Source organism: Saccopteryx bilineata, chromosome 1 (genome assembly GCF_036850765.1).
Source record: "Saccopteryx bilineata isolate mSacBil1 chromosome 1, mSacBil1_pri_phased_curated, whole genome shotgun sequence".
Taxonomy (NCBI): Eukaryota; Metazoa; Chordata; class Mammalia; order Chiroptera; family Emballonuridae; genus Saccopteryx; species Saccopteryx bilineata.
The window spans coordinates 88941234-88965842 of record NC_089490.1 but is presented as its reverse complement, the minus strand read 5'-3'; the positions used below and the strand labels follow the sequence as shown (position 1 = coordinate 88965842).

General features: G+C 51.1%; 1 protein-coding gene across 4 annotated transcripts in view; it reads right to left on the bottom strand.

Moving 5' to 3' along the window:
* Positions 1-24609, bottom strand: part of TMEM184B (transmembrane protein 184B) — a 53714-nt gene that overhangs the window by 7695 nt on the left and 21410 nt on the right. For 3 of the 4 annotated variants that reach the window (XM_066258292.1, XM_066258275.1, XM_066258285.1), the window contains exons 2-5: positions 18350-18599; positions 16626-16791; positions 4089-4179; positions 3522-3597 (exon numbers count right to left, since the gene is read on the bottom strand). In XM_066258292.1, the coding sequence (XP_066114389.1) occupies positions 3522-3597; positions 4089-4179; positions 16626-16791; positions 18350-18541 (525 nt within the window). In that variant the 5' untranslated portion in view covers positions 18542-18599. Of the gene's footprint in view, positions 1-3521; positions 3598-4088; positions 4180-16625; positions 16792-18349; positions 18600-21965; positions 22091-24609 lie in introns of all 4 variants that reach the window. The other variant, XM_066258302.1, reaches the window with a different exon arrangement.

Here is a 24609-nt window from a genome sequence, read left to right as displayed (position 1 = left end):
GAGAGGACAAGGATGCGAAGAAAGGGTGATGGGTGGAGGAATGGAGGAGCAGGAGACTCAGCTGTGTGAGAGGACAAGGATGCGAAGAAAGGATGATGGGTGGAGGAATGGAGGAGCCGGAGACTCAGCTGTGTGAGAGGACAAGGATGCGAAGAAAGGACGATGGGTGGAGGAATGGAGGAGCCGGAGACTCAGCTGTGTGAGAAGACAAGGATGCGAAGAAAGGGTGATGGGTGGAGGAATGGAGGAGCCGGAGACTCAGCTGTGTGAGAGGACAAGGATGCGAAGAAAGGGTGATGGGTGGAGGAATGGAGGAGCAGGAGACTCAGCTGTGTGAGAGGACAAGGATGCAAAGAAAGGATGATGGGTGGAGGAATGGAGGAGCCGGAGACTCAGCTGTGTGAGAGGACAAGGATGCGAAGAAAGGACGATGGGTGGAGGAATGGAGGAGCCGGAGACTCAGCTGTGTGAGAAGACAAGGATGCGAAGAAAGGGTGATGGGTGGAGGAATGGAGGAGCGGGAGACTCAGCTGTGTGAGAGGACAAGGATGCGAAGAAAGGGTGATGGGTGGAGGAATGGAGGAGCGGGAGACTCAGCTGTGTGAGAGGACAAGGATGCGAAGAAAGGGTGATGGGTGGAGGAATGGAGGAGCAGGAGACTCAGCTGTGTGAGAGGACAAGGATGCGAAGAAAGGACGATGGGTGGAGGAATGGAGGAGCCGAAGACTCAGCTGTGTGAGAGGACAAGGATGCGAAGAAAGGGTGATGGGTGGAGGAATGGAGGAGCATGCGACTCAGCTGTGTGAGAGGACAAGGATGCTAGGAAAGGATGATGGGTGGAGGAATGGAGGAGCAGGAGACTCAGCTGTGTGAGAAGACAAGGATGCGAAGAAAGGGTGATGGGTGGAGGAATGGAGGAGCAGGAGACAGGAGATGCCACCGGAGAAGGGCTAACAGGAACATGACAGAGAAACAATGGGACAGGCAGAGGGAGCAACTCATACTGAATCCCAGAGGCAAAGAGTGGGCAGGGTTCGTGCTGGGGAAAGGCAGTAGGGGTGAGGTGGCCAGGGAAGACAGGGCAGGCTGGGGGTGGGCAGAGCCGGGGCCCTGCGTGAGGGACCAGCAACATGGACAGCGGAGTTGGATCAGGGCCTCCTCTCTTCCTCCTGGTCCACACCCAGGTCTGGTCCTTGCCTCAGGCTCTGGGCCTGGGCCCAGGGCGTACACGAACTGGGGTCCTACCAGGGATGGAGATAACCTACAAGAACACCAAACAGGAAGCAGCCCAAAGCAAAAGTCTCAAGTCCCAACACCAGAGTTTGAATTTTGGCCTCACCAGCTACCAGCTACAGAAGCTCAAGTGAGCAGCCACTTAGCCTCTGGTAAGTGGACATAACCAGCTCCCTCATCACAGGGTTGCTGTGCGGAGACTGAAGAACGAGGCAACACAGTATCATGGAGGTCTCCTACCTCTGCACTCAAAGATCTCAGCCAACCTGCTCAGTCATTGGAAGAATTCCCTCACCCACGCTTCCACAATTTCCTAGACTCACCCGTTACCCGGGGGATGCCCATGGTATCCAGAACATCACTAAAAACACCTTTCTCTTGAAATCAAATAGATCTACATGACAAGGCCCCTTCTATGAAGGTGGGAACAGTTGAAAGGCTAAGCCAGTGTGGCTCCAAATAAGGCAATGACCCAGAGCAGAGAAAGCAGCTGTTGAACCAAACGTTCTGGGAACTGGAGTAAGGTCTGCAGGGGAGCCCTGATGACCTGAGCTGTGGGGCTGCCGCCAGGGGAAGCGTGTGTGACGGAGGCTAGCAGCTCGATACTGCTGTCGGCACACAGAATTTCCCTGCCTCACCATCCCACTGAGAGGAGGCGGGGGCAGCACCTACTGACAAAGAGGGAGGAGCAGCGCTTTGCACCCAGTGCGCAAGCATTAAGAGCCTGGCCCTAGGCTGGTGCGTCCAGAGTCAGCTCACTTGGTGCTGATAAGAGCTCCATGATGTGAGTACTGTGGTCACCCTGTTATAGATGAGAGCACTGAGGCACAGATAAGCTCAAGTAACACAAATGACAAGCTCTCCAGGAGAGTCAGGTCCTAGGCGCTGGCTCTGACGGACAACCCCCCCTTCCAGGCCCCTGGGACAAGGCTGCGACTGGCTGTCTCAGCAGGGCAGACGTGTGCAGAGCCTTTTGTCCCCCTGCATGTTCCTACCTCGCCCTGCCACCTCCAGGAACAGCAGAACGTCTGGAATGTCCCCACAGGGCTGGGGATCATTTATAACAGGGCGACTGGAGCTAGTGATCACGGGATCAAAACTTGATACAAAATATAATCATCAAAGAAGGCAGTGAGTCACAGGGGCCCTGGGCAGCTAAACCCATTCGTAAACAATGGTTCTGAAAGGCCCCACCCTGAGCCCAGGACAGTTTTAACTCTTTCCCTGCAGGTCCAATGGGGAGATTTGAACTTAGGAACTCTTTAAGGAAGGAAGATGTGGAAGCAGACCGGGCGCTGTGGACAGTCCAGGCGGATGCTTTGTGGGTATGCCTGCACCACGAGCAGAGACCCACAGAAGGGACAGAAAGCCAGCTTTCCAGCCGGCCACAATGACTGCCTTTGGGTTTCACTTCCCCTCAACTTGAAGACACTAGAGGGGCTGAAAGGCCCCTTGGAGCCCCAGAGGGGACCAGGTCAGGGCCATGTCAGCTAGGCACGACACACGACTTTCTTTCCTAAACAAGAGACAATGGCTCTGAGCCAGGGCTGTGAGTGCTCTACATCCACTGCCTTATCTGTTTTTAAACTACCCCTTGAGATCAGTATCATGCCCATTTTACAGAAGAAACTGGAGCTCAGAGAGGTAAAGTCACTGTTCAAGGTCATACAGTCAGTGAAGCTGGAAATCACACTCAGATGGTCAAAGAGCCAGACCTATGCACTGAACTGCACCACCACCCAGGCTGCCTCCACCCAGGCTGTTCTGGACCACAGGGAGGCAGCTGAGAAAACCAAAAACCTACCAGACTGCCAGATGGGAAATGAAGAAGAGACTGGACTCTGTACAGGCCTGTCTGGTCGTATGTCTTTAATGCAGAAACCGTCCTTCCCTTAGGGCCCCAGCTGATGAGGATTTTCCAGCTGAGATTCTAGAATCCCCTTGCACTTCCTCTAATTCTCACACTGAGACTTGGTCAAAAGGGACAAAGTCTGGAACCGCTTCTTGCCCAGGACGCCTGGCACTGCCCCTCCGAGTGCACTCTGTGAATGCAGGGGCCCCCCTAACCGCTTGAGGGGTGGGTGCTAGGGCTTGAGGGGCCTTACAGGAAATAGGAGGGCCACAGGTGGGATTTAGGGCAGCCTGCGGCAGGGTCCTCCCGGCCCTGCACCTGCCTCTGCCACTGCTAGGGGAAGCAGAGTCCCACAGCTGCTGCTCCAGGGTGCAGACCCAGGTTCCTGGCCCCTGGCCTACATCTCTGGATAGGGGCAGTGGCGGGGGGCACACACCTGCTTGCAGAACCGCAGGAATCCAATGGAGTAGGTCTTTCCCCAGAGGCAGCACGTGCCGTACACACAGCTGGACCTGGAAGAGACCAGCAGAGAGGGGATGGTGAGCGAAGAACCAACACTCAGGAAAGTGGTGCTGGGGGTGCCCTCCCTCACACCCCGACACACCAGAGCAGAGCAGGGTGGAGTGAGGATGGGGCAGAGTGCCCAGTTAGCCTCTAAGCCCGGCGCCAAGGATAGGGCCACACTAGAGAGCGGAGAGCGTTTGCAGCTATGGCAAAGCATGAGGGAGCAGGGCTGCGTGGGCCTTGGGGTAATTAACCAGCTTGAGAAGCACTGAATGTAAAAAGTGCTAGAGGGAGAAAGAAACGAGAAAACATGGGAAGAAAGAGAAGAGGAAAGAGCCAGGAAGGCCCTCCCAAGAGTCTCAATGAAGGCCTTGCTCGGGAAGTTCAAGAGGCACAGCAAGTCACAGTCCCAGGCAGAAAACTGTATGTCCAGGGGCTACCAGAACAGCCTAAAGAATGTCAGGGTGTTGCAGGGGCTCCAGGGATGCTTTGTACTCACTCAATGGGCTTCCCTCTGATCTCTGACATGATGGAACTTTCTCCCCCAAGGTATTCATAGCACAGGCTCAGGAAATTGTAGATGACCAAGGCTGTGAAAAGAGTGCCCCCAGTAAGCCACTCACATCAACAGGATGGGTGAACAGATGGATGAATTTTCAACAGCCATGAAAGTGAAGGATCCAGTCCCGGCAGCAGCAGGAGCCCTCAGGGACATGAAAGCCCATGCAGTGAATATCCCATTTGTAATCAAAACCAGGCAAAGACAAATCGTGCAGTTTAGGGATGCGTGCACACACTACTGGCCATTCTGTAAAGTAAAGCAAGGGAGTGATTACCACAAAACTTAGGATTGTGGGGGGGTCAGTATAGGGATGGAAAGGACTTGGGAGAGCTGGCAGTGTGCCTGCTATAGAGTTCAACTGTGTATTAGCTTTATAATTTCTTATTCATCTTATGCACTTTCTGTTTGTGTTGTGATCACAATTTTACAACAAAACAATATATTCTCCAGGGGGATCTCAGAAAACATCCTAAGCAAGAATGAGGTAGCAGCACCTTGGTCCTCTCAACAACCTGAAGCACACCTCAGTCTGCACAAACGTGGGAGGGGCATGGAATACAGCACAAATGTCTTGAGAAGCTGTGTCAGCTCATTCTGAATCAGGACACAGCTGGATATCCCCACAAATACACAAAATTTGCAACAGCACCCGCCGACAGGAAAGTATGCTGCTATAAATATAGCAATACGCCGTAATGTCTCCTGTCGGAGGATTCTGCTGGGTCAGCCAAGTGAAGGGACTGCCCACAGGGTGCTAGAAGCAAAGGCATGTGTCAGGAGCGAGGAAGGAGAGAGAGTAAGAGGAGTGTGGCAGGGGACATCACAAAGGAAGGTGCAGAGGGGTCAGGGGCCCACAACGGGGAGTGAGGAGAGGCGTCCAGCAAAGGAGCAAGGCTAAGGCTAGGGTCAAAATAAGGCCAGGGAGGCTCCTTTTCCTCTGACTCTGTCGTCCCCAGAGTACAAAGCCTTCCAGGCAGCCCCTTAGCTTCACACTTAAGGTCTTTTGCAGATGACTTGGTCCCTGCCCACCTCTCACATGTCCTCCCCAGCAACACTAGATGCCCCTCTTTCCTTCTGCAGATTACTGTGCCCCCATACTTCCACACTGGCTGTTCCCACTGCCTGGGGTGGCCTTCCCTTCACACTCCTGTCAGATGCCACCCATCCTGAGAGCCTCCGGCCACCAGCCCAGGCCAGTGCTTTCTCCCCCATGGCCCTGCTGACATCCAGACACTCTGCAGCACTTCAACTGGGGCACAAAAAATCCTGGCAATGCAGTCTGAGAAATAAGTTGGCCTTCAGCAGTTTGGAAAGGAACCTATTTGGGGCACTTTATGCCACTCACAACTGTTCTAACCTAGTAAGAGCTCATGTCTCTGGCTGCAGTAAGGGGTCCCAGGCAGCATCCTCTATAAACATGACCCATAGCACCTACCACACTGTGCTGACTGCCCTTCTACAAACATGTGGCAGAGGTTCTGCCGCTAGCTAGCTGTGAGCCTTTCCGCGACTCAGTTTTCTCATCTGTTAAATGGGGGTAGAAGGAATACTGACCCTCACAGGTGGCTGAGAGGCAGCAAAGTGCTTTGGGAGAGTGGTCAGCATTCAGCAGCACTCTCAAGTGTTGGCAATCACAGCCAGTACTGTTATCTGCCTGCCTTCCTTGGGGGCCAGCGCCCTTCTATGGGGCAGAAGATCCTGTGCGCTGCCTGCCTTGTGTGGGCACAGCTCAAGATGTCTCATGACTGCAAGCATCCCCACTGAGCTCCAGATCACTCAACAATGACAAGAACTACTTTAGAGTATGGGGAGGGGGGCACCAAGCCAAATCTGATGTCAGCCTGCTAATAGCCTTTGTCCAAAACCACGAGGCCAAGTAGAATGGATGTGTCCAGCCTACACTGGGTCTAACTATATTGTGATCAATGGTATTTTCCAAAGACAACCACACCCTCTGACTCTGACACTCCTCCGCTGAGAGATGGGGTCTCGTTCCATCCCCTGCACATGGGGATACTGGGGTGACTACAGCAGAAGAGATGCTTTGTGACATCTGATGTTGGGATTGGAAAAGGCCTCATTTCTCTGGCTGTCTCTTCTGAGATGCCTGCCTTCGGACCTAGGCACCATGCGAGGAAGAAGAAGCTAGCCCTGGTGCAGAACCAACATGAGAGGCCCATGTAGGAGGAGCTGAAGCCGCAACAGACGCCAGCATCAGTGGACAGACACACTTCTGAGGATTCCTCTTCAGCCTTCAAATTCTCCATCTGAGGCCCAGATACCACAGGGCAGGGACAAACTATTCCCATGGGCCCTGGCCAAATTCCTCACCTGCACAGTCTGTGAACAAATCTGTGGTTGTTTTACACTAGTCTATTTTGGGATAGTTATTTACACAGCCACAGTAAGCAGAATACACATAAACCACTCGTGGAGTCCCCAGGATGTGCCAGGATCTCTCACGCTTCCCTGCAGTCACACATTCAGGTCCCGCTAACTCTCCTCCTGGGTGGCCTGCTCTGTCCTATTGCCATGTTCACTTCACACATGATCTCTCAGCTCATCTGTCTGATCCTTCCTGTACAAGAAGCAGCATAAAGTAGCAAGAAAGCCATGGCACCGGAGCCAGACTGCTTGGGTGTGAACTGTGGTTCCACCACTTAGGAGCTGTATGGCCTCAGGCACATTTCTTAAGTACTCTGTACTGGCTTTCCTGATCTACAAGCTGGGGATCAGAGTTCCTTCCTCATGGGGCTTCTGAAAGGACGGGCTGAGTGTGGTGCCCCAGATAAGTCTGAGCGGTCCACAGTACTGCCTATTGTTCTTTTGAGATTGTAAACTCCTTGCAGGTAGAAACTGAGGCTCAGTCTCAAAAACTATCAGTGGCCCCAGCACCCACACACAATAAACATGGAAGGAATGAATGGATGGACATGGGCCAGAGCTCCAGGTGAGGTTCAGAGGCAGGGCAGGCAGCTACGCCTACACTCATAGTTCCGTGCTTAAGTTCACCCTCTCACAGGATGGAAAGCTGCACCTGCCCCAAGGTGATCAGACTTCCAGTCCCCAAAGACAAAACCCTCCAGAGAACCCACAGGGGTCCATCAGCCCCTCCATGTGGAAGCACTCTCCCAAGCTAGCCCATCCTGCGATCCACTCAGAAGAGCCTGGCGCCTGAGCTCACATCCTTTCCTGTGTCGCACATATGTCAGCACCTTCCTGAATTATGTGGTCAAGCTGTGTGTTCAACTGGTCGGAATTGTCAAATTTCATCCATCCCTCAGCTCAAGATTCTTGACCTTTTAATAGTGCTCTGGGGCTAGCCAGTCTGTGTAATACCAATTTGCTGATGGTTTCTGTTAAAAAAAATCATTAGTGAGTCAAGAATTCATTCTCAGAGAAGGGAGACAAGACAGAATCTCTTCAAGATGACTCAACCAGCCCACACCAGGACCCATCTGGACAAGTCAATCCCTTACCAGAAGATTCCAGCAAGGGCGTTTAAAACGGACAACTCGCCTGACCAGGTGGTGGCGCAATGGATAGAGCATTGGACTGGGATGCAGAGGACCCAGGTTCGAGACCCCAAAGTCGCCAGCTTGAGTGCGGGCTCATCTGGTTTGAGCAAAAGCTCACCAGCTTGGACCCAAGGTCCCTGCCTCCAGCAAGGGGTTACTCAGTCTGCTGAAGGCCCACAGTCAAGGCACATATGAGAAAGCAATCAATGAACAACTAAGGTGTCGCAACAAAAAACTAATGATTGATGCTTCTCATCTCTCCATTCCTGTCTGTCTGTCCCTGTCTATTCCTCTCTCTGTCTCTGTAAAACAAACAAACAAACAAAAAAACGGACAACTCAACACACCCCTAGACATAAGGAAAACAAAAATGAGGAGTGGGTTCTCAGCCAGCAACCTTGTCACCTACTACCCTTCTGACCATGGTTTCAGTTCTGGTCCCCTAGAGAGGCCCCAGAGAAACAAAGTGACTTCATACCTCCCTAAATAGTCACTACAGCCTTTGTGCTAGGGTCTGTGCTAGGTCTGGGGACACATAAATGACCAAGAGACCCATAGACAAGGCCCTCCAGTCTGAAGGAGAACATCCAGAATGAGCTAAGCGATGTTGTCTCTCTCTCTCTCTCTCTCTTACTGTGGACAGTCAGGTACCTGGAACTTGATTCCAACCTAGATTCCTAGACAAATGCACACAATCAGGAGAGAAGGGCCAGGGTAGAGATGAAATGAGGATTATACTGGATACTTGAGGCCTGGAGGGAAGACATTAGGAATCACTCTCTTCGTGTAAATGCCAGTGACCTTATGTAGAAGGTCAGATAGGACTCACCTGGTCCCTAGGACTTCTGCTTAGTATAATAAAATTTCTAACAGGCAGTCCTCAGAGATGGAAGGTAATGAGCTCTCTGCCAATGGAAGCAAGCAGCCAGAGGCTGGCAGCCTCTTCTACTCCGTAGACTTACATAGAGCCATTATAAAGGGGTTCTAAGCAGCTGACAGTTACAAGTCCCTTCCAAATTTGAGACTTGAGGCCCTTCCTCACTGGCAGCTTCTCTAACCCGAAGTAGCTCGGACAGGAAACTTGAATGTAGACCAAGAGACTGCTGTCCACCCAGCCTCCCCTCAAATGGACAACTGCAACAGTGTATCCTGGATGCCCCCCCCAAGGCTTTGAAGAAAGGATCCCCTGAGAAGTACACTGGGTTAGTCTCTGCCAGCTGCCCATGGACAGGAGTCTTCATGAGTTCTCCGCCACAGGTAAGTCAGGCACACCTGTCTGTTCAATGGACATTCAATGGGCCCCACTGGCCCAATTTTGTGCCATGTACTGTGTGGAACCTCAATGACCCTGAGTATACCTGGCCATTCCAAGCACACCTCCTCCACACCCCTTCCACACCTGTCTTTGCTAAGCAGTAACACTTAGTGGCTCTGTAAATAGAGGCCTCAGAACATTCTTTCCTCTTTTTTTCAGTGACCAATCATAATCAAACACAATAATGGATACAATGAGCAACAGACATGAGGATGATGCAATGACTCGGGGCTCAGGCTCTGAGCTGCTTCAAAGGCTGCCCTTTCCTCCTCCCTCATGTTTTCTCCGTTCTTGATCCTGCTTCTTGCCACCTGGCCTGCTGTTTCTGATCTCTCCAGATCTTCTACTGGTATCCTCTGAGTATCTTTCTTTATTCTGGCCGACAGTTCCGTAACTCCTGGCTCTGTGACGGCTAGGCCATGAGTCCTCCCGGCAGCACACCAGGCCTCGGGTCTTTTGTGGCCCGGTGTTTACGGCCCTTGACTGGGTTCATCCTGGCTGCACTCTTTCTGCTTAGGAAGCTGTTTCACACTGGGCCAGATTCCAGGAAGCTAGGTTTATCCAAAATCTGGAACTGGGTGAAAGAAGCATCACTCTTTGTTTCTTCCCTGCCTGTAAATCTTCCCCTAACAAGAACTCATACTTTTCCAGGGGAGAAGCTCATCCAGTGTTACTTCCCCAAGTTGGCACAGAGCAATTCCAGGACGCAGGCCCAGGGCCTCTGGCACACACTCTGGGAGCTTGGGTAAGTTTCTTAGCCTATTCAAATTTTTTTCCCCACAGTTGTAAAATGGAGATGATAATATATACTCCACCAGGTAACTGGGAAGTGAGAATGGGCTAATGGAAAGGAAACCTATGTGGTGAAACAGGCTACACAGACTCACTGAAAATGCAAAGCCTGCATGGAGCATGTAAGAGCCACCTCCCTCCTCTGACCACTGACCTCCCTGCACCCCTCTGACCACAAAGCTCCCCAGGGCTGTCTCAGAGTTTTCTTTAAGAGCTACCCATCACCTCCTACTACAATCAAACACTATCTGCAGATAAGGAGGCTGGTTCCTATTCCTGCTCCTCCTGCCTGGCTACTGTGTGAATTAGAGCCCTCACTAGATAGACACTGGAACGCTGGGACCCTGAGTGAGCCACTTACTTCTCTGAGACTGGGCTGCCTCCTTGGAAAATGGCAATACTACCAACAATTTAAGCTGTTTATCTCCTGCCTCCTCCCCTCAGAATGCCACTAAAAAGAGAATGAACAGGTGGAAGAGTATAGCTTTCAGGACAAGGAGATGGGGAGATGGCACCGGATGCCAAAGGTTGTTGACAGAAGCTCTGGAAGATGCAGCAGTCACTGACTGGGGAAGGGAGGGTGCCAGCCAGTGAGAACCCCAGGAACTCCAATGGCTGAAGGTGAGGACGCAAACGGAAAACCTGACTGTAGGTCTCCACACAGAGCTGCTGGGCTGTTACTTTCCAGACAGGCTAAGATGGCTCTGTCCTCAGAGAACTTAGCTCAGCTGAAGGCAGCGATGAGGAGAGTGCACCTTTAATTCAGCCTGCCCAGCTTTTACGACCCAGGCAGGAGATGGAGCATGATTCTCTGGGGAAACAGGCCCGGAATAAAAAACATCTTCATTTGGTGCCTGTCCCCCCCACTCCATAAAAATGGCAGAGGAAATGCCCTGTATCCTGTCACCCGACTGGAAGGCTGGGGCAGTGTAAGCTCCATTCTTAGCCAAGTACACCAGACATTGGAAGAGAGCTTCCAACGCAAAGGTCAAGGACCAAAGCAAACAAAAACGGAAGTCAGGAAACAGAGGTAATGCAGGAAACAGAAGAAAACTGCAATTAACATCTCAGAGAAGAGGAAATACTCTCTCCAACATCAAGCACAACAGACTATAAAAAAAAAACAGGAAAGAGTGACTGACATTTTACAACATGTTAAAGAAAACAAAACCTGCCATAGAAAAGCACAAACGTAATATTTAAATTAAAAAAAAAATCCTGGAAAACAGAACAAAGAGCGGAAAATTGTAAAGAAAATTTGAAGGTCAGTCCAGAAGTGCAACACCCTACTAACAGGAATTCCAGATAGAAGGAATAAACTAAAGGGGAAAAAATTAGCAAATAAACATACGAGAACATTTCCCAGAATTCAGGACAAGAGTTTCCACAGTGAAAGGCCTACCAGGTGCCCCACACCATGAACATCCCACCTCTTGTGAGATTTCAGAACACTGGGGATAAAGATCCTGGAAGCAAGGGGGGAAAGCAGGTTACATACAGACTTAAGAATCAGAATCCAGCCACCCTGGCTGGTCTGCTCAGTGGCAGAGTGTCGGCTCAGTGTGTGGATGTCCTGGGTTCAATTCCTGGTCAGGGCACACAGGAGAAGCGACCATCTACTTCTCCACTCTCTCCCTCCCCCTTCACTCTCTCTCTTCTCCTCCTGGAGCCATGGCTCAATTGGTTCGAGTGCATTGGCCCAGGTGCTGAGGATGGCTCCATGGAGCTTTCGCCTCAGGTGCTAAAAATAGCTCTGTTGTGAGCATGCATCAGCCCCAAACGAGGACTGCCAGATAGATCCCAGCAAGGTACATGCACAAGTCTGTCTCTCTAGCTCCCCTCCTCTCACTTGGAAAAAGAAAAAGAAATAAATAAAACAGAATTTTTAAAAAGAATCAGAATCCAGCCTGACCAGGTGGTGGTGCAGTGAATAGAGTGTCAACCTGGTACACTGAGGTCCCAGGCGCAAAACCTCAAGGTCACTGGCTTGAGCATAGGATCGTCAATATGATGCCATGGTCACTGGCTTGAGCCCAAGGTCACTGGCTCAGCTAAAGCCTCCCCAGTCAAGGCATGTATGAGAAAGCAATCAATGAACAACTAAGGTGGCACAACTATAAGTGGATGCTTCTCATCTTTCTCCCTTCTTCTTTTTTATTTTTATTTTTCTGAAGTGAGAAGCAGGGAGACAGAGAGACAGATTCCCACATGTGCTTGACTGAGATCCACCTGGCACGCCCACTAGGGGGCGTTGCTCTGTTGCAACCAGTGCCATTTCTAGTACCTAAGGCGGAGCCCACGGAGCCATCCTCACTGCTCGGGCCAACCTTGCTCCAATGGAGCCTTGGCTGCAGGAGGGGAAGAGAGAGATAGAAATGAGAGGGGGGAAAGTGGAGAAGCAGATGGGTGCTTCTCCTGAGTGCCCTGGCTGGGAACTGAACCCGGGACTTCCACCCACTGGGCTGACGCTCTACCACTGAGCCAACTGGCTGAGGCCTTTCTCCCTTCTTTTTTTTTTTTTTTTTTTTGTATTTTTCTGAAGCTGGAAACGAGGAGGCAGTCAGACAGACTCCCGCATGCGCCTGACCGGGATCCTCCTGGCATGCCCACCAGGGGGTGATGCTCTGCCCATCCAGGGCATCGCTCTGTCGCGACCAGAGCCACTCTAGCACCTGGGGCAGAGGCCATGGAGCCATCCCCAGAGCCCGGGCCATCTTTTGCTCCAACAGAGCCTCGGCTGCGGGAGGGGAAGAGAGAGACAGAGAGGAAGGAGGGGGGAGGGGTGGAGAAGCAGATGGGCGCCTCTCCTGTGTGCCCTGGCCGGGAATCGAACCTGGGACTTCCGCACGCCAGGCTGACGCTCTACCACTGAGCCAACCGGCCAGGGCCACCTTTCTCCCTTCTTATGTGTTGGTCTCTCTCTCTCTCTCTCTCTCACACACACACATACACACACACACAAACACAAACACACACACACACATCAGAACTGGATTCTGATGTGTGAAAGTCTGCTGGCAGACTTTCCAAAAACAACACTGGAAGCTAAAAGACAATGAAAAACATGCCTTCAAAATTTAGAGGGAGAAAAAAAATCAGAAGGAAAATGATTTCCAACTTAGAACTGCATTCCCATTGAAAACTAATCAGATATAGATGTCATATATACTAAAATTCAAAAAACTAGAACTCCCATCCCATGCATGCTTCTTCTCAGGAAGCTCCTGGAAGATGTGCTCTTTTTAAAGGAGTGAGCAAATCACGAACAAGGGAAAAATGGCAGCCAGGGAACAGGTGGCTCAGCACAGGAGAGGGGTCCAGGATTCCGGGGATGACGGAGAAGGCGAGTCCCAGGACAAGCGGAGCGGTTCCAGCCCAGACCAAGAAGGGCAGGGCTCCCGGAGGATCAGCACCAGGGAAAACACAGCCAGCAGATGTACCAGTGTGTCTCATGCAGACAGGGCTTTTGTTTTATTCAGTAAAGCCTTTGGGCACAAATTAATGATAGAGACAAAACAGAGTAAACCAAAAAGCAAGACAAGTAGTAAGCAGAGAAAAAGCAAAGTCGTACAAGGAAATGTCACCCCGGGACACCAGAAGGCTCACATTTGAACAATATTTACAAACGTAATAATGCAAACATGAAACGCTGACTTAGAAAAAAACTGTATATAGTTTCATTAAAAGAGAAAAAAAAAAGGGTGTGGATGTGTACAATTGAAGGTAAGCCTCTAAATCAAAAACCTTCCAGAGTAGAAAGTCACTACCTAACACTACATAAAATTGAAAAACCAAGAAACAACAGCATAAGCATATTTTTAGGTTATTCTAGGAAAAAATAGTTTATAAAGAGTTGAAAGTGCAGTGAACTTGGGATGAGGGGTTGGGGCAGCCTGTTTCAAACATATGCATGCATGACCTTAATAAAAGTAAATGTTAGCTGTTTTAATTTTGTTTAGAAGAAAAGCAAATGTCTGCCTACTGGCCAGCAGAGAGCCTGGCTAGACGTGGAGCAGGGAGTTCTGCGAACCAGTTCATCCATTTCTGCCCTTCCAGGGCCTCAGGAGACTAAGCAGGAAGCGTGGAACGAATAGGGGGCTCTTCTGAACTTGAAGGGGCACTCTATCACCAAGCCTGCAGGGGCAAGTCCCGCAGGGCAGCTGCAGCACTTGCAGATACAGGAACAATGGGGGAGGGCCCAAGACACTGAGCAGAGGTGCAGGAAAGGGCACGGCCAGGGCCAAGCCCACCAGCTCAGACACCACAAGCTGGTGAACTAAAGCAGCCTGGACTTCAAGGAAGCTGCTGCCCTGTTCGTAAACTCCCCGGGGAGGGACCCACGGGACAACAGAACTGCTAGGCAATGCAGCCTCCTGCGAGAAACTTTCCATGGCCTGGAACGGGGCCCAGGCAGGCAAGGCCTGAACAAAGAAGCTTCGGGAGTGGGAAGAACCGCCAACCATTTGCTGCCACCTCAGATGCCAGGAGTGAAGATGATACGGAGGCTCCCTGGCTGTGTCCTCTCTGCCATGCACCCAGTTTTCAGGGCCTGCCCCCTGACCACAGAGGGGAGGCCACTTGGCAAGGGACAGCTTTTTGGTTCTGAAGGAACAAGTGGGCAGAGGCTGCTCTTGGGCACTTCTGCAAAGCAGGTAGCTGAATGGAAAAGGATTCCTGGGTTCGCCTTCTTCAACCCCAACCTCTGTGGCTCCCCAGGCACCCAGAAGTTTCCCTGGGGACTGTGCTGCTTCCAGGAACATCAGGCACTAGTCTCACCTGGTCTCAGCATCCTCACCTGGCAGAGCTGGACAGGGGCACTAGTCAGGGAATTTAATGAGCCCCAGTGGATGAATACTAGGTACAGAACAGATGTTTCATAAATTTCTTATTCAATCAAAAGACCCAGAGTGAGTGTGCACCTACTGTGTGCCCAGCTCTGCCGGCATCAGCTTTCTACCCACCCATTCCTGCTCTCGCAGAGCTAATGGTCTACTCAGGGAGATGAGAAGAAACCGAGGATGCACTTAACTGCAAACCACGGCACGGCCATGAGGACATGGACAGAGCACTGGGAGTCTAGGAAGGCCTCTCTGAGAGACACCGGAGTCAAGATAAGGGAGGAGGATGGGGAGGGGGGGTTGAGGGGAGAAGGAGGAGCTGACTGAAGAGCGTTGCAGGCCCTGGGCAAACACCTGATGTGCTCAGGCCAGGAAGGAGGCAAGTGTGGCTGAAGGAGCACGTGGCGTGCAGTGTGCTGGGTGCCTGAATTTCCTCACCAAGTACAAAGCATTTCCTGTGCCCTGTGAGTCCTCTGGGATACAGAGGTTCAGAATGGAACTGGAACAGAGACTCCAATATCCATGAAGCCCAGGGCCAAGGACAAAGCCCTCCCAGGTCAGCGAAGGAGATAATTGGTCATAGTAAGAGATGACTGGCCACAGCACAAAAAAGCCCGCGTCTGGTCACTCTACCAAAAACCAGCAGTGCAGGTACAAATGGTGACAGGAAAATGTACGACCATAAGAGAAGGGTGAACATCACAGCGAGGATCTTGAATCCAAGGACCTCCCACCCTGACCCTGCTGGGCTGTGACCCGTGCTGGGGCCTCTGGCCTCTCCTCTCCCTCCTTCCCACTTGGAGACTTTTGTAACCTGCAATTTTCTACCACATCATACTCCTACATATCAACAAACAGTAAGAAAGATCTAAATTTCTCTGTATGGCCTGCAAGTCTGTGTATGTCCCTGTTCTTGCCTCCCAATGCAATCCCCACTCCTGCCACCACACTCCCCCTGCCCAGCCCATGCAGCTCTCCCCACCCCTGGGGGGCATACTGGGATTCCTCCCTCCCCTGCGATTTAGCTCTCCTCTGGCACAGAATGGATTCTCCTCCTCAGCCTCCCCCTGACAGACACCAACTCATTCTCTAAGTCTCGGCTCCCTGTCCTCCCCAGGCCGGGGCCGCTGGGCCCTGTGAGATAGTGTGCCTGTACCTGTGGTGACTGTGCAGGTGGCACAGACTCTTCAAAGGTAGGCAGGGTAAGGGCCGGCATTCCTCCCTGCAGGCCAGCGCCTAGCAATGGGCCTGGCCTTTGCTTGGTGCTCAGTACCAGAGCAGGTGATGCTTCTATATCATATGCAAGAACAAAGACCCCAAAAGGCAGTGAGTCACCTTGGGTGGCACAGTAACGCTCCTCCTGGGACAAAGTCCTCAGAACTAAGAACCATGAGGAGGGAGGCCCAGCCCTGCCAATGCCATGAATAAACCCCTGAATAAACCCAACCCGTCTGTACCTGGAGTTTCTATCTACAAACGGACCACTCATTTGCTGCCCCACATTCCATACGAGACAATGAGACACCAGAACTGAGAAATGAGACACAGATGAAGAGGGATCTGTGCTGTGCTCTGGGAGCCACAGCACAAAGGGCGTCTGCAAGGTAAGACTAGCTCAGCGGTTCTCAACCTGTGGGTCGCGACCCCAGCGGGGTCGCCTAAAGCCATCGGAAAATACATAATGCATATCAGGTATTTACATTCCGAATCATAACTGTAGCAAAATTACAGTTATGAAGTAGCCACCAAAATTATTTTTTGGTTTGGGGTCACCGCAACATGAGGAACTGTATTGCGAGGTCACGGCATTAGAAAGGTTGAGAACCACTGCTCTAGCTACACCTGTGCTGTTACCTGTTGATTTGGGCCTGGATGGAAACCCTGAGGTGGGTAAAGTGAAGGGTGGCCCCCCCAAGGAGGAACCCGGCAGACAGGCTTGTGTCTCCTGAGTGCCAGCAGGAGGGGCTCTACCCGGCTGGGCCCTCCCGGGCACCCGCCCACACGTCCTCACCCTCGTAGCAGTCGCGCACAGTGCCGAAGTAGACGTAGTACTGGTCGTTGGTGAAGAAGAGGAGGCTGAGCCAGGAGTCGAAGGCGTAGATGGGCACAATGAAGAGGATGCGGACAATGTAGCGCTGTTCATTGGGGCAGCTGTAGCAGCGCAGGTGCATGTAGATCTGAGGGCAGAGGGGGCGCATCAGCCAGAAGCCTCCACAGGAGGAGGCCGGCCAAGGGGATATCTAGCTCTGCCACATACTAGTTCTGTGACCGAGTTGCTCAACCCTGAGTCTCAGCCTCCCCCTCTGTAAAACGGGATGATGAAAGTTCTGGTGTGAGGTCGCTGTGAGCATCAGATCACAGGGTGCAGAGTTGTGGGGTGCAGGCAGTGACACCAAGGCCGGCCTCACAGCCACAGGGGCATGAGACCACACCCAAAACTGTCCAAATCAGAGTCGAGGATGGGCTGAGGAACTTAGCTGCAGCAAGCACCTGGGACCCTTGTGCACAGCCAGGTTTGTGTGGGTCAAGGAAACTGTCGGTGTGTGTCCCCACCTCCACCTTCCTAAACACCTGATCCGTGGGCCATGGGGCTAAAGCATGGGGGCCTGGGACAAGCATGGGGGTCTAAAGCAGGCAGTGGGCCCCATCCCTTAACTAACTATGGCACACAGGCTGGGACAGATGGGACCCTCACTGCCACAGAGGGGGAAGTGCTTCCTGGCCAAGTGGCTGCAGTGATGTTCTCATCTGGTGTCTTACTTTCCCCGCTGTGTACCAGAGGCAGTGCTCCTGTTTCACTGGGAAATTGGGACAATAAGATGCAAGTCTTAGAAAGCAGAGGGAAAATAAAAACTACAACAAGTGCTAAGAACTGCTCTCGCCATGATCCGCACCCCAGCCACCTGCCCCGCGTCCCAGCCACCCACCTCCCATCCCAGCTTTCATGACTTCACACTTGGCCCAAGCGAGCTCTAGGCTCAAGAAAAGAAAATATTCCCTCTCTACAATGAGACAACTGCCTTGGAAGCAAGTGGGTTCTAGAAGGGATGGGGAACACAGGGCAGTGGGCAAGGAGCTGACAGGGGACCCTAACGGGCTCAGCCTCTCGTCATCAAACCTTTCCTTCCTCAGGCAGCCAAGGCGCGTTTCAGCCCACGCCAGGCTCCTCTGGGCCTGTGAGCACATGTGTGGGGAGGTGGGGGTGGGGTGGGGACGGGACACAGACGACAGAAGACTTGACTTCTACCCCAGCTCTGCCACCGACCTATACGTGACAAGACCAGTCAGTCCCCTTCCCTTCTTCCTCTAGGTCTCAATTCTCTCATCTGCAAAGGGATCAGTGACAATCACATGCTTGTGCACAGGCCCCAGACTCCCTGCAGCTCAGGCTGAGCACATGACTTGTTCTGGCCCGTGGAAGGTGAGCAGAAGTGATGAGTGTCATTTCTGGATCAAGAAAGGTAAAATATCCAGAGTGCCTGCCCCACATGTCCCTCCTCCCAGTGGTCAGAAGGATGATGCCCTGAAGCTGCAAGATGCTTGAGCCACCAAATGGGACCTGACCTGTTTGGGGCTGGGACGTGAGCAAGAAATCAACCTCTACCAGAAGCTCTGGAGATTATGGGGTTCATGTAGCACAACTGGCCCTACTCTAACTAGTACTTTGTTGGATTAGAAACCTCTCAGGATCCTTCTAGAGGGCTTTCAGGCTCGACTCCTGACAGGCCCTGGTACCTGGTGGCAGGTGATGAGCAGAGCAGTCCAAACAAAGAAACCGGAGATGGCCTGAGCCGCTGTCGTCATCAGGAACATGGGCTGCTCCATGGCTGTGGGGCTGCCCTCAGGGATCTCAGAGACGCTAGGCGAGGCTGCCGCAGTGGTGGGCAACGCTGGATCCGGGGCCAATGCGGCCCCCCTCACCGTCATGGTGTCCAGCAGCAGGGGGCTCCCTGAGAGAAACCCTGGGAGTAAGCGACGATCTGGCCTAGAGAGAGGAAACCACAATGTGAGCCTCCTCCTGGGACAAGCAGCAGTGTTAAAGAGAATGTCTCAGGTCTCTACATCCACCTGCAAAATGTGTCCAGACTCTGACCACTTCACCCTGGCCCCAGCCATCACAAGCTGGCCCTAGATTTACTGTGTCTACCCTAAATTAATGGGGTAAGCTTGTGACCAGCCTTTCTGCTCCTGTCCTCATTCCTGCTCTCCGGTCCCCACCCAGCAACTGTGTGAACCTTATAAGATGGGAGCCAGACCAGCCCCTCTGCTCAGAACTCTCCAAAAGCTCTCATTTCCTTCAAGAGCAGAAGCTGCCGTCCCTGCCATGGCCTAGACTGCTCAGGGGGCCCTCTGCGGCTCTGACTGCATCTCTCCTCCTACAATGCCCACCCTGATCCTCTACTCCAGTCACATCCTGCTACCCTTGAACGTGCCAAGCCTGCTCCCACCTCAGGCCTGTGCATGCTCGTCTCTGCCCAGCACTTCTTAGGTCTCTCCTCTGACCAGCCTCCCAAACAGGGTAACCCCTTCCCAAACACAGGGGCTCCTGGCCCCTGTTCTTGCTTTACTTTTCTCCAGGGCACTCACGGCCATCTGACAAACAAATTGACTCACTTATTTGTTAATTGTCTGCCTCCTTTCATCAGACATGAGCTCCCTGAGAGCAGGGGCTCTGCTCTACTCACAACTGGACCTCCAGTACCTGGAAGAGTGCCAAGCACAGTAGGTGCTCAGTAAATTCCTGCCAGATCCATGCATCCTGATATTCCCACTCTAGTAAGACCATTTATCACTCTAGCCATCTCGAAGAACTTGCACCTTCTCTTTCCCCTTTCTCCCCAGTTTCCCAGTGGCTGGCACCCATTCCTCCCATCCACCTTGCTGTTTTAGAGACTCTCTAAACCCTTCCCACTGTGTGTGCCGCCACACTGCCCACCTTTTATTTCGGCTCATGTACCACCCTTCGTGCCCACACGTGTTTATCCTCGTAAGGCTGTCCCGCTTTGAGGCAAGAGCACACTTCCTTCTGTCCTTGAGCCTCCAGCACCAAGCTCAGCACTGAGTCATTTATAACATTTACTTTATCATCTATTGATTTTCACTCCTTATTTCAAAAAGAATGTGAGGTACTTCACAGAGAAGCAAAGAACAGAGTTGAAGAATTAACATAAAGGAAAATGCTGGGTGGGAGAGTAAAGAGGGACAGGCGGGCCAGTGCCAGCATTACAGGGACCTGTGCAGTTACCCAGGGGGCTCCCATGTCTCAGCACTTCCTACTGGCAACTTCAGTCTCTGTGACAACAAATTAATAATTTCACGTTAAAAAGTAACCTAGATATCGCGAAAGGAAGAGCTGTTGTTAGGCCTCTCCTTCTAAGTTTACAAACGGGGACCAACACCGGGATGGAGGCTGGAATGACTTTCAAAGAGTTGGAATGCTCCTGGGAGGGCTGGCTGATCCTGTGCTCCTGTACCCACGGCCCTGCAAGGCATCCCCCTCAGTGCTGCCACCTGTTGACAGGCTGGTCAACACCATCCTAGAGTCACCAAATCTTCCTGCAGCAGAAACCCTGGAAAAGTAACTCCTCTGGAATCACAACCTCTGGAAATACCCTGCAATGCGACCAGAGGACCATCTGCCCACTGCTGAAAGGGATGCAAAGCGGAGAGTGTGGACACTGTGGAAAGAGCCCTGGCTGGAGCTCAAGTCCCAGATCCCCCTCCAACCAGCCCTGTGCCCCCATACAGGTTCACTTGGCACCAGAGGGCCTCCGCTGCCTGATCCAGAAAATGGTTAAACCCCAAAACCCAATTGTCACAGCCTGAACCCTAATGGAAGCCCACATGACCTCTTACAATTTCCGAACACAGTGACACCAATGGGAAGTTTCCCTGGACCTCCCTGGCATGCACCTGGGCCCATAGCCTAACCTGATGGTGTCTCCCCACACTTCCCGACTTTGCCCCGGCCCTCCCCAAGGCCTCCCATATCCTCTGCCACCAGCTATACCATGCCTGCTCTTAGCTGCAGGCTTCACCCTAGGAGAGCCCTTTACATTTCTATTTTCCTGTAAAAATAAGTGATCTCTAACACACCAACCAAGAGATGTACCTGGATTAGAAACCAAAAATGGAGAAGGTATCTATATAAAGAAACTCAAAAATGAAGAGGAAGTCTATATAAAGAATGGTGGAAAGCTTTGAAAAAGACGCACAGTGACAAGTCCAAGAATAGTTCCTGTAAAAATGGTTGCAAAATTGAAAATCAGTGCCAGAAATATTTCTTTAAAAAAGACTTGGGTTGTAAATCATCATCTTTGTTTATCAACCCAAATTAAATGAACAAACACAAGGGGAACTGGAAAGAGGTGGGGGGCAGAGGAAATACAAAGCCTCCTGAATCCTCACCTTCTGGGCAGGGGTGCCATGTGTCAAGGCTGTTTAGTTCTAAAGGCAGTGTTGAGAGGCCCCTGTGTGGTCTCCAGCAGCTACCCAGCCAGGGGCACCGCGGAGCTCTGACCCTGCCCACAGGAGAAGGCACCAGCAGCCTCCAGGCCCAGCTTCTTCCTGGGGCTTTATCACTCACACTCAAGTGTCTCTCTCTTAACCCCAGTGACACTTGACATGCAAGGTTTTCTCACTTTCTTCAAGTAGGTCATCCAGTTCCCAAGAAGAAATCCAGTTCACACAAAAAGAAGGTGGGTGACTCGCCCCAAAATTGGAGCTAGGGCTCAAGCTCAGGTCCTACAAACACGCTGTCTCCCCACAGGGCCTGGATGAGCCCTGGATGAGCGGCCCTCCACCCCAGCACCTCCCCCCAGCGTGCTTGTCCTACCACAGCTGTAAGACTGTCCTCACGGGACGGGAAGGAGGGCCCACAGGGAGGGGAGGCCACGTCGCTGAGAGGCTTCTGTGGCCTGACCCGTGCCTGCCATGTTGTTATGCCATGCCCTGTGATTTACAAATCCTTTCCCCAAATGTTATCTCTAGTGTTTTCTCATAGGAACTTTGAAGTAAATAACATTTTATACACCTGTGAAATGTAAAAACCAACGTGGAACTTGGATTTGCAGCCCCCTGGGGTAGCATCAAATGATTCAAGGGTTTTCACAATATCCGTCCATAAGTACTTAAAGCAATATTGTGACCCACAGATGCATGCCCCTGGTGCCCAGGAGAAGCAGGTGATGGCAGTTCTGTGAAGACTGTCCCTAGAGCTCGCCCTGCTGCCTGGACCCAGACAGCACCCAGTGCTAGACTCCACAAACTATTCACAATGTGCATCTGTGCAGGTACAGGTGGGGGTATGGGCACTGGGTTCTCAATCTTCGCACTTAGGACAGGCATCTACCTGGAAAAGATCTCTTGCCTTCCCAGGTTTCACAAGTAAGCAGGACATGCCTGACCTGTGGTGGCACAGTGGATAAAGCGTTGACCTGGAACGCTGAGGTTGCCAGTTCAAAGCCCTGGGCTTGCCTGGTAAAAGCACATACAACAAGCAATCAATGAACAACTAATGAAGCAACTATGAGTTGATACTTCCTGCTCTCTCTATAATCAAGAAATAAAATCTTAAAAATAAATAAAACAAGCAGGACGCTGGCCTGCACAGCCCCCAGACCTTGTAGAGGCAAGGACAGTGCTGGCTGTGCAGCCCCTCGCTCCCCTAGGGAAGGGGCTTGCAGAAAGGCCTCTATGGCTCCCCTCCTTCAATACAGTCTGGGCACCCTGATGTGGGAAGGATGCACAGAGCTCAGAGCCCCAGATGCTCTGGCAGGTCCCACTATCTTAATTGACCAAATGTTAAACTTTGCCAGGAACATAGCATAGAGCCCTGAGGGGAGATGCTGGGATCATATTTCCATCCATGCTGTCCTGAGGCCGCTGGACACTATGCTGGGTTCTGGGAGACCCAGTCTCGGCCTCAGGGAGCTCAGACCTCATCCACACACTTGCTCTATGCAACAAGGGCAACCTGGAGGCCTGACCCCACTGCATGCCACGAGAGGTGAGTGCCCAGCATGAAGGGAGCTGAAGGCAGCACCCACTGCCTTGGCCACCGCTGGGAGAGGGTCAGGGAAGGCTTCAAAATGGTGGGGACTTTGGGATAGAGTATTTAAGTGGAATAGCCAAGCTTCAGCTTTGCAGTCACCAAACAGGATTCCCACCACACTCCACCACCTGCTAGCTTGGGCAAATGACTTCACCTTTTGGACCCAGTTTCTTCATCTATAATATTTCAGGGTAACTACATAATTGACAAGGGAGCTGTTCTGCTTTACTTAAATCCCCTTAAGAAAAGGAAACAGAATGATAAAATTTAAAAATGACCGTTTCACAACTCCTCTCACAAATAATGGGTGTAGACATAGGTCATCAATGGATGTTATGATCAACCACTAGGTGAAAGGCTGACGGGGAACTTGAAAAGAAACAGATCAGGCCCCGTAGGTGAACCCACAGTCAAGATCAACATCACTAAAACGGGGCACTGGAAGTTTTGAGCCTCCCAACTGCCTGCACGGGAAGCACACAGCACCACCTCTCAGAAGGACCCTTGCCCAAAAAGTGAACTGGGATTGAAACAAGCCTCTAGACCTAATCATCATTACCCAGGAAATACCAATGCTAGTGAAACAGGTTAAATGAGGCCATTAGCAAGTAGCAGACAAATCTGGACCACAGAACAGTCTGTAGGACACCTGACCTGGTTTTTCAAATGAATTAGCAGTTTATCAACTAAGGCGGTTGAGGGATTGTTACAGAAAAAGAGACTCAAGAGACACTGCAACTAAATGTAATGTGTGGACCTTGTTGGGTCCTGATGCTAACAAACCAGTAATTAAAAGACAGCTCAGAAATAGTTACCATATGGAATTCTTGTCAATTTGGTCAGGTGTGATAACGACAGGGTGGGAATGTAAACATAAAAGTCCTTATCAATGGAGGAAGAATAATTTCTTTTTAATTTTTTTAAATATTATTTATTGTTTTTTAGAGAGAGCAGGGAGGTGGGGAGAGAAACGGGAAGCATCAACTCATAGTAGTTGCTTCTTGTATGTGCCCTGACCTGGGCAAGCCCAGGGTTTCGAACTGGTGACCTCAGCATTCCAGATCAACGCTTTATCCACTGCGCCACCACAGATCAGGCAGGAAGAATAATTTTTTTCAATAAACAGTGCTGAAACAATTGGACATTCAGAGGCAAAAATAAAAAATTAACCTTAATCCTTACATCATATACAAAAATTAATTCACAATGGATTACAGACTTAAATGTAAAATGTAAGATTATAAAACTTGTAGAGGACACAGGAGAAAAATCTTTGAAACTAAGTGCTGGGCAGTGTTCCTAGACTTGACACCAAAAGCATGACCCATAAAAGGAAAAACTGGCTGATTGGACTTTACAAAAAGTAAAAACTTACACTGTGACTCTGGGAAGAGATTGAAAAGACAAGCCACATGGTGAAAGAAAACATTTGCAAGTCACATGTGTGACAAATGACTCACATCTGGAATACAGCAAGAATGGTCAAAGCCCGCCCTGGCAGATAGCTCAGTTGTAGAGCATGTCCCAACACGCAGGGCTTGCCAGTCTGATCCTGGATAAGGGCATACGCAGAAACAGATTCATGTTTCCCTGTCTCCCTCTGCCTTCCACTTTCTCTAAAATTAATAAATTTTTAAAAAATGGGCAAAGCTCAACAATAAAAAAAAATCAAACTAGAAGATGGGCAAAGACATAATAAACATTTCACTCAAGAAGGATATATGGCCCTGGCCAGGTGGCTCAGAGAAGAGAATGTCGTCACGGTACACTGAGGTCACAAGTTCAATCCCTGGTCAGGGCATATATGAGAAGCAACCAATGAGTGCACAAGTAAATAGAACAAGTTAATGCTTCTCGCTCTCTCTCTCTCTCTCTCCCCCTTGCCTTCTTCTCCTCTCTTGCTCCTCTTTCTCATATCAACGGAAAATTTTTTTAAAAAGTA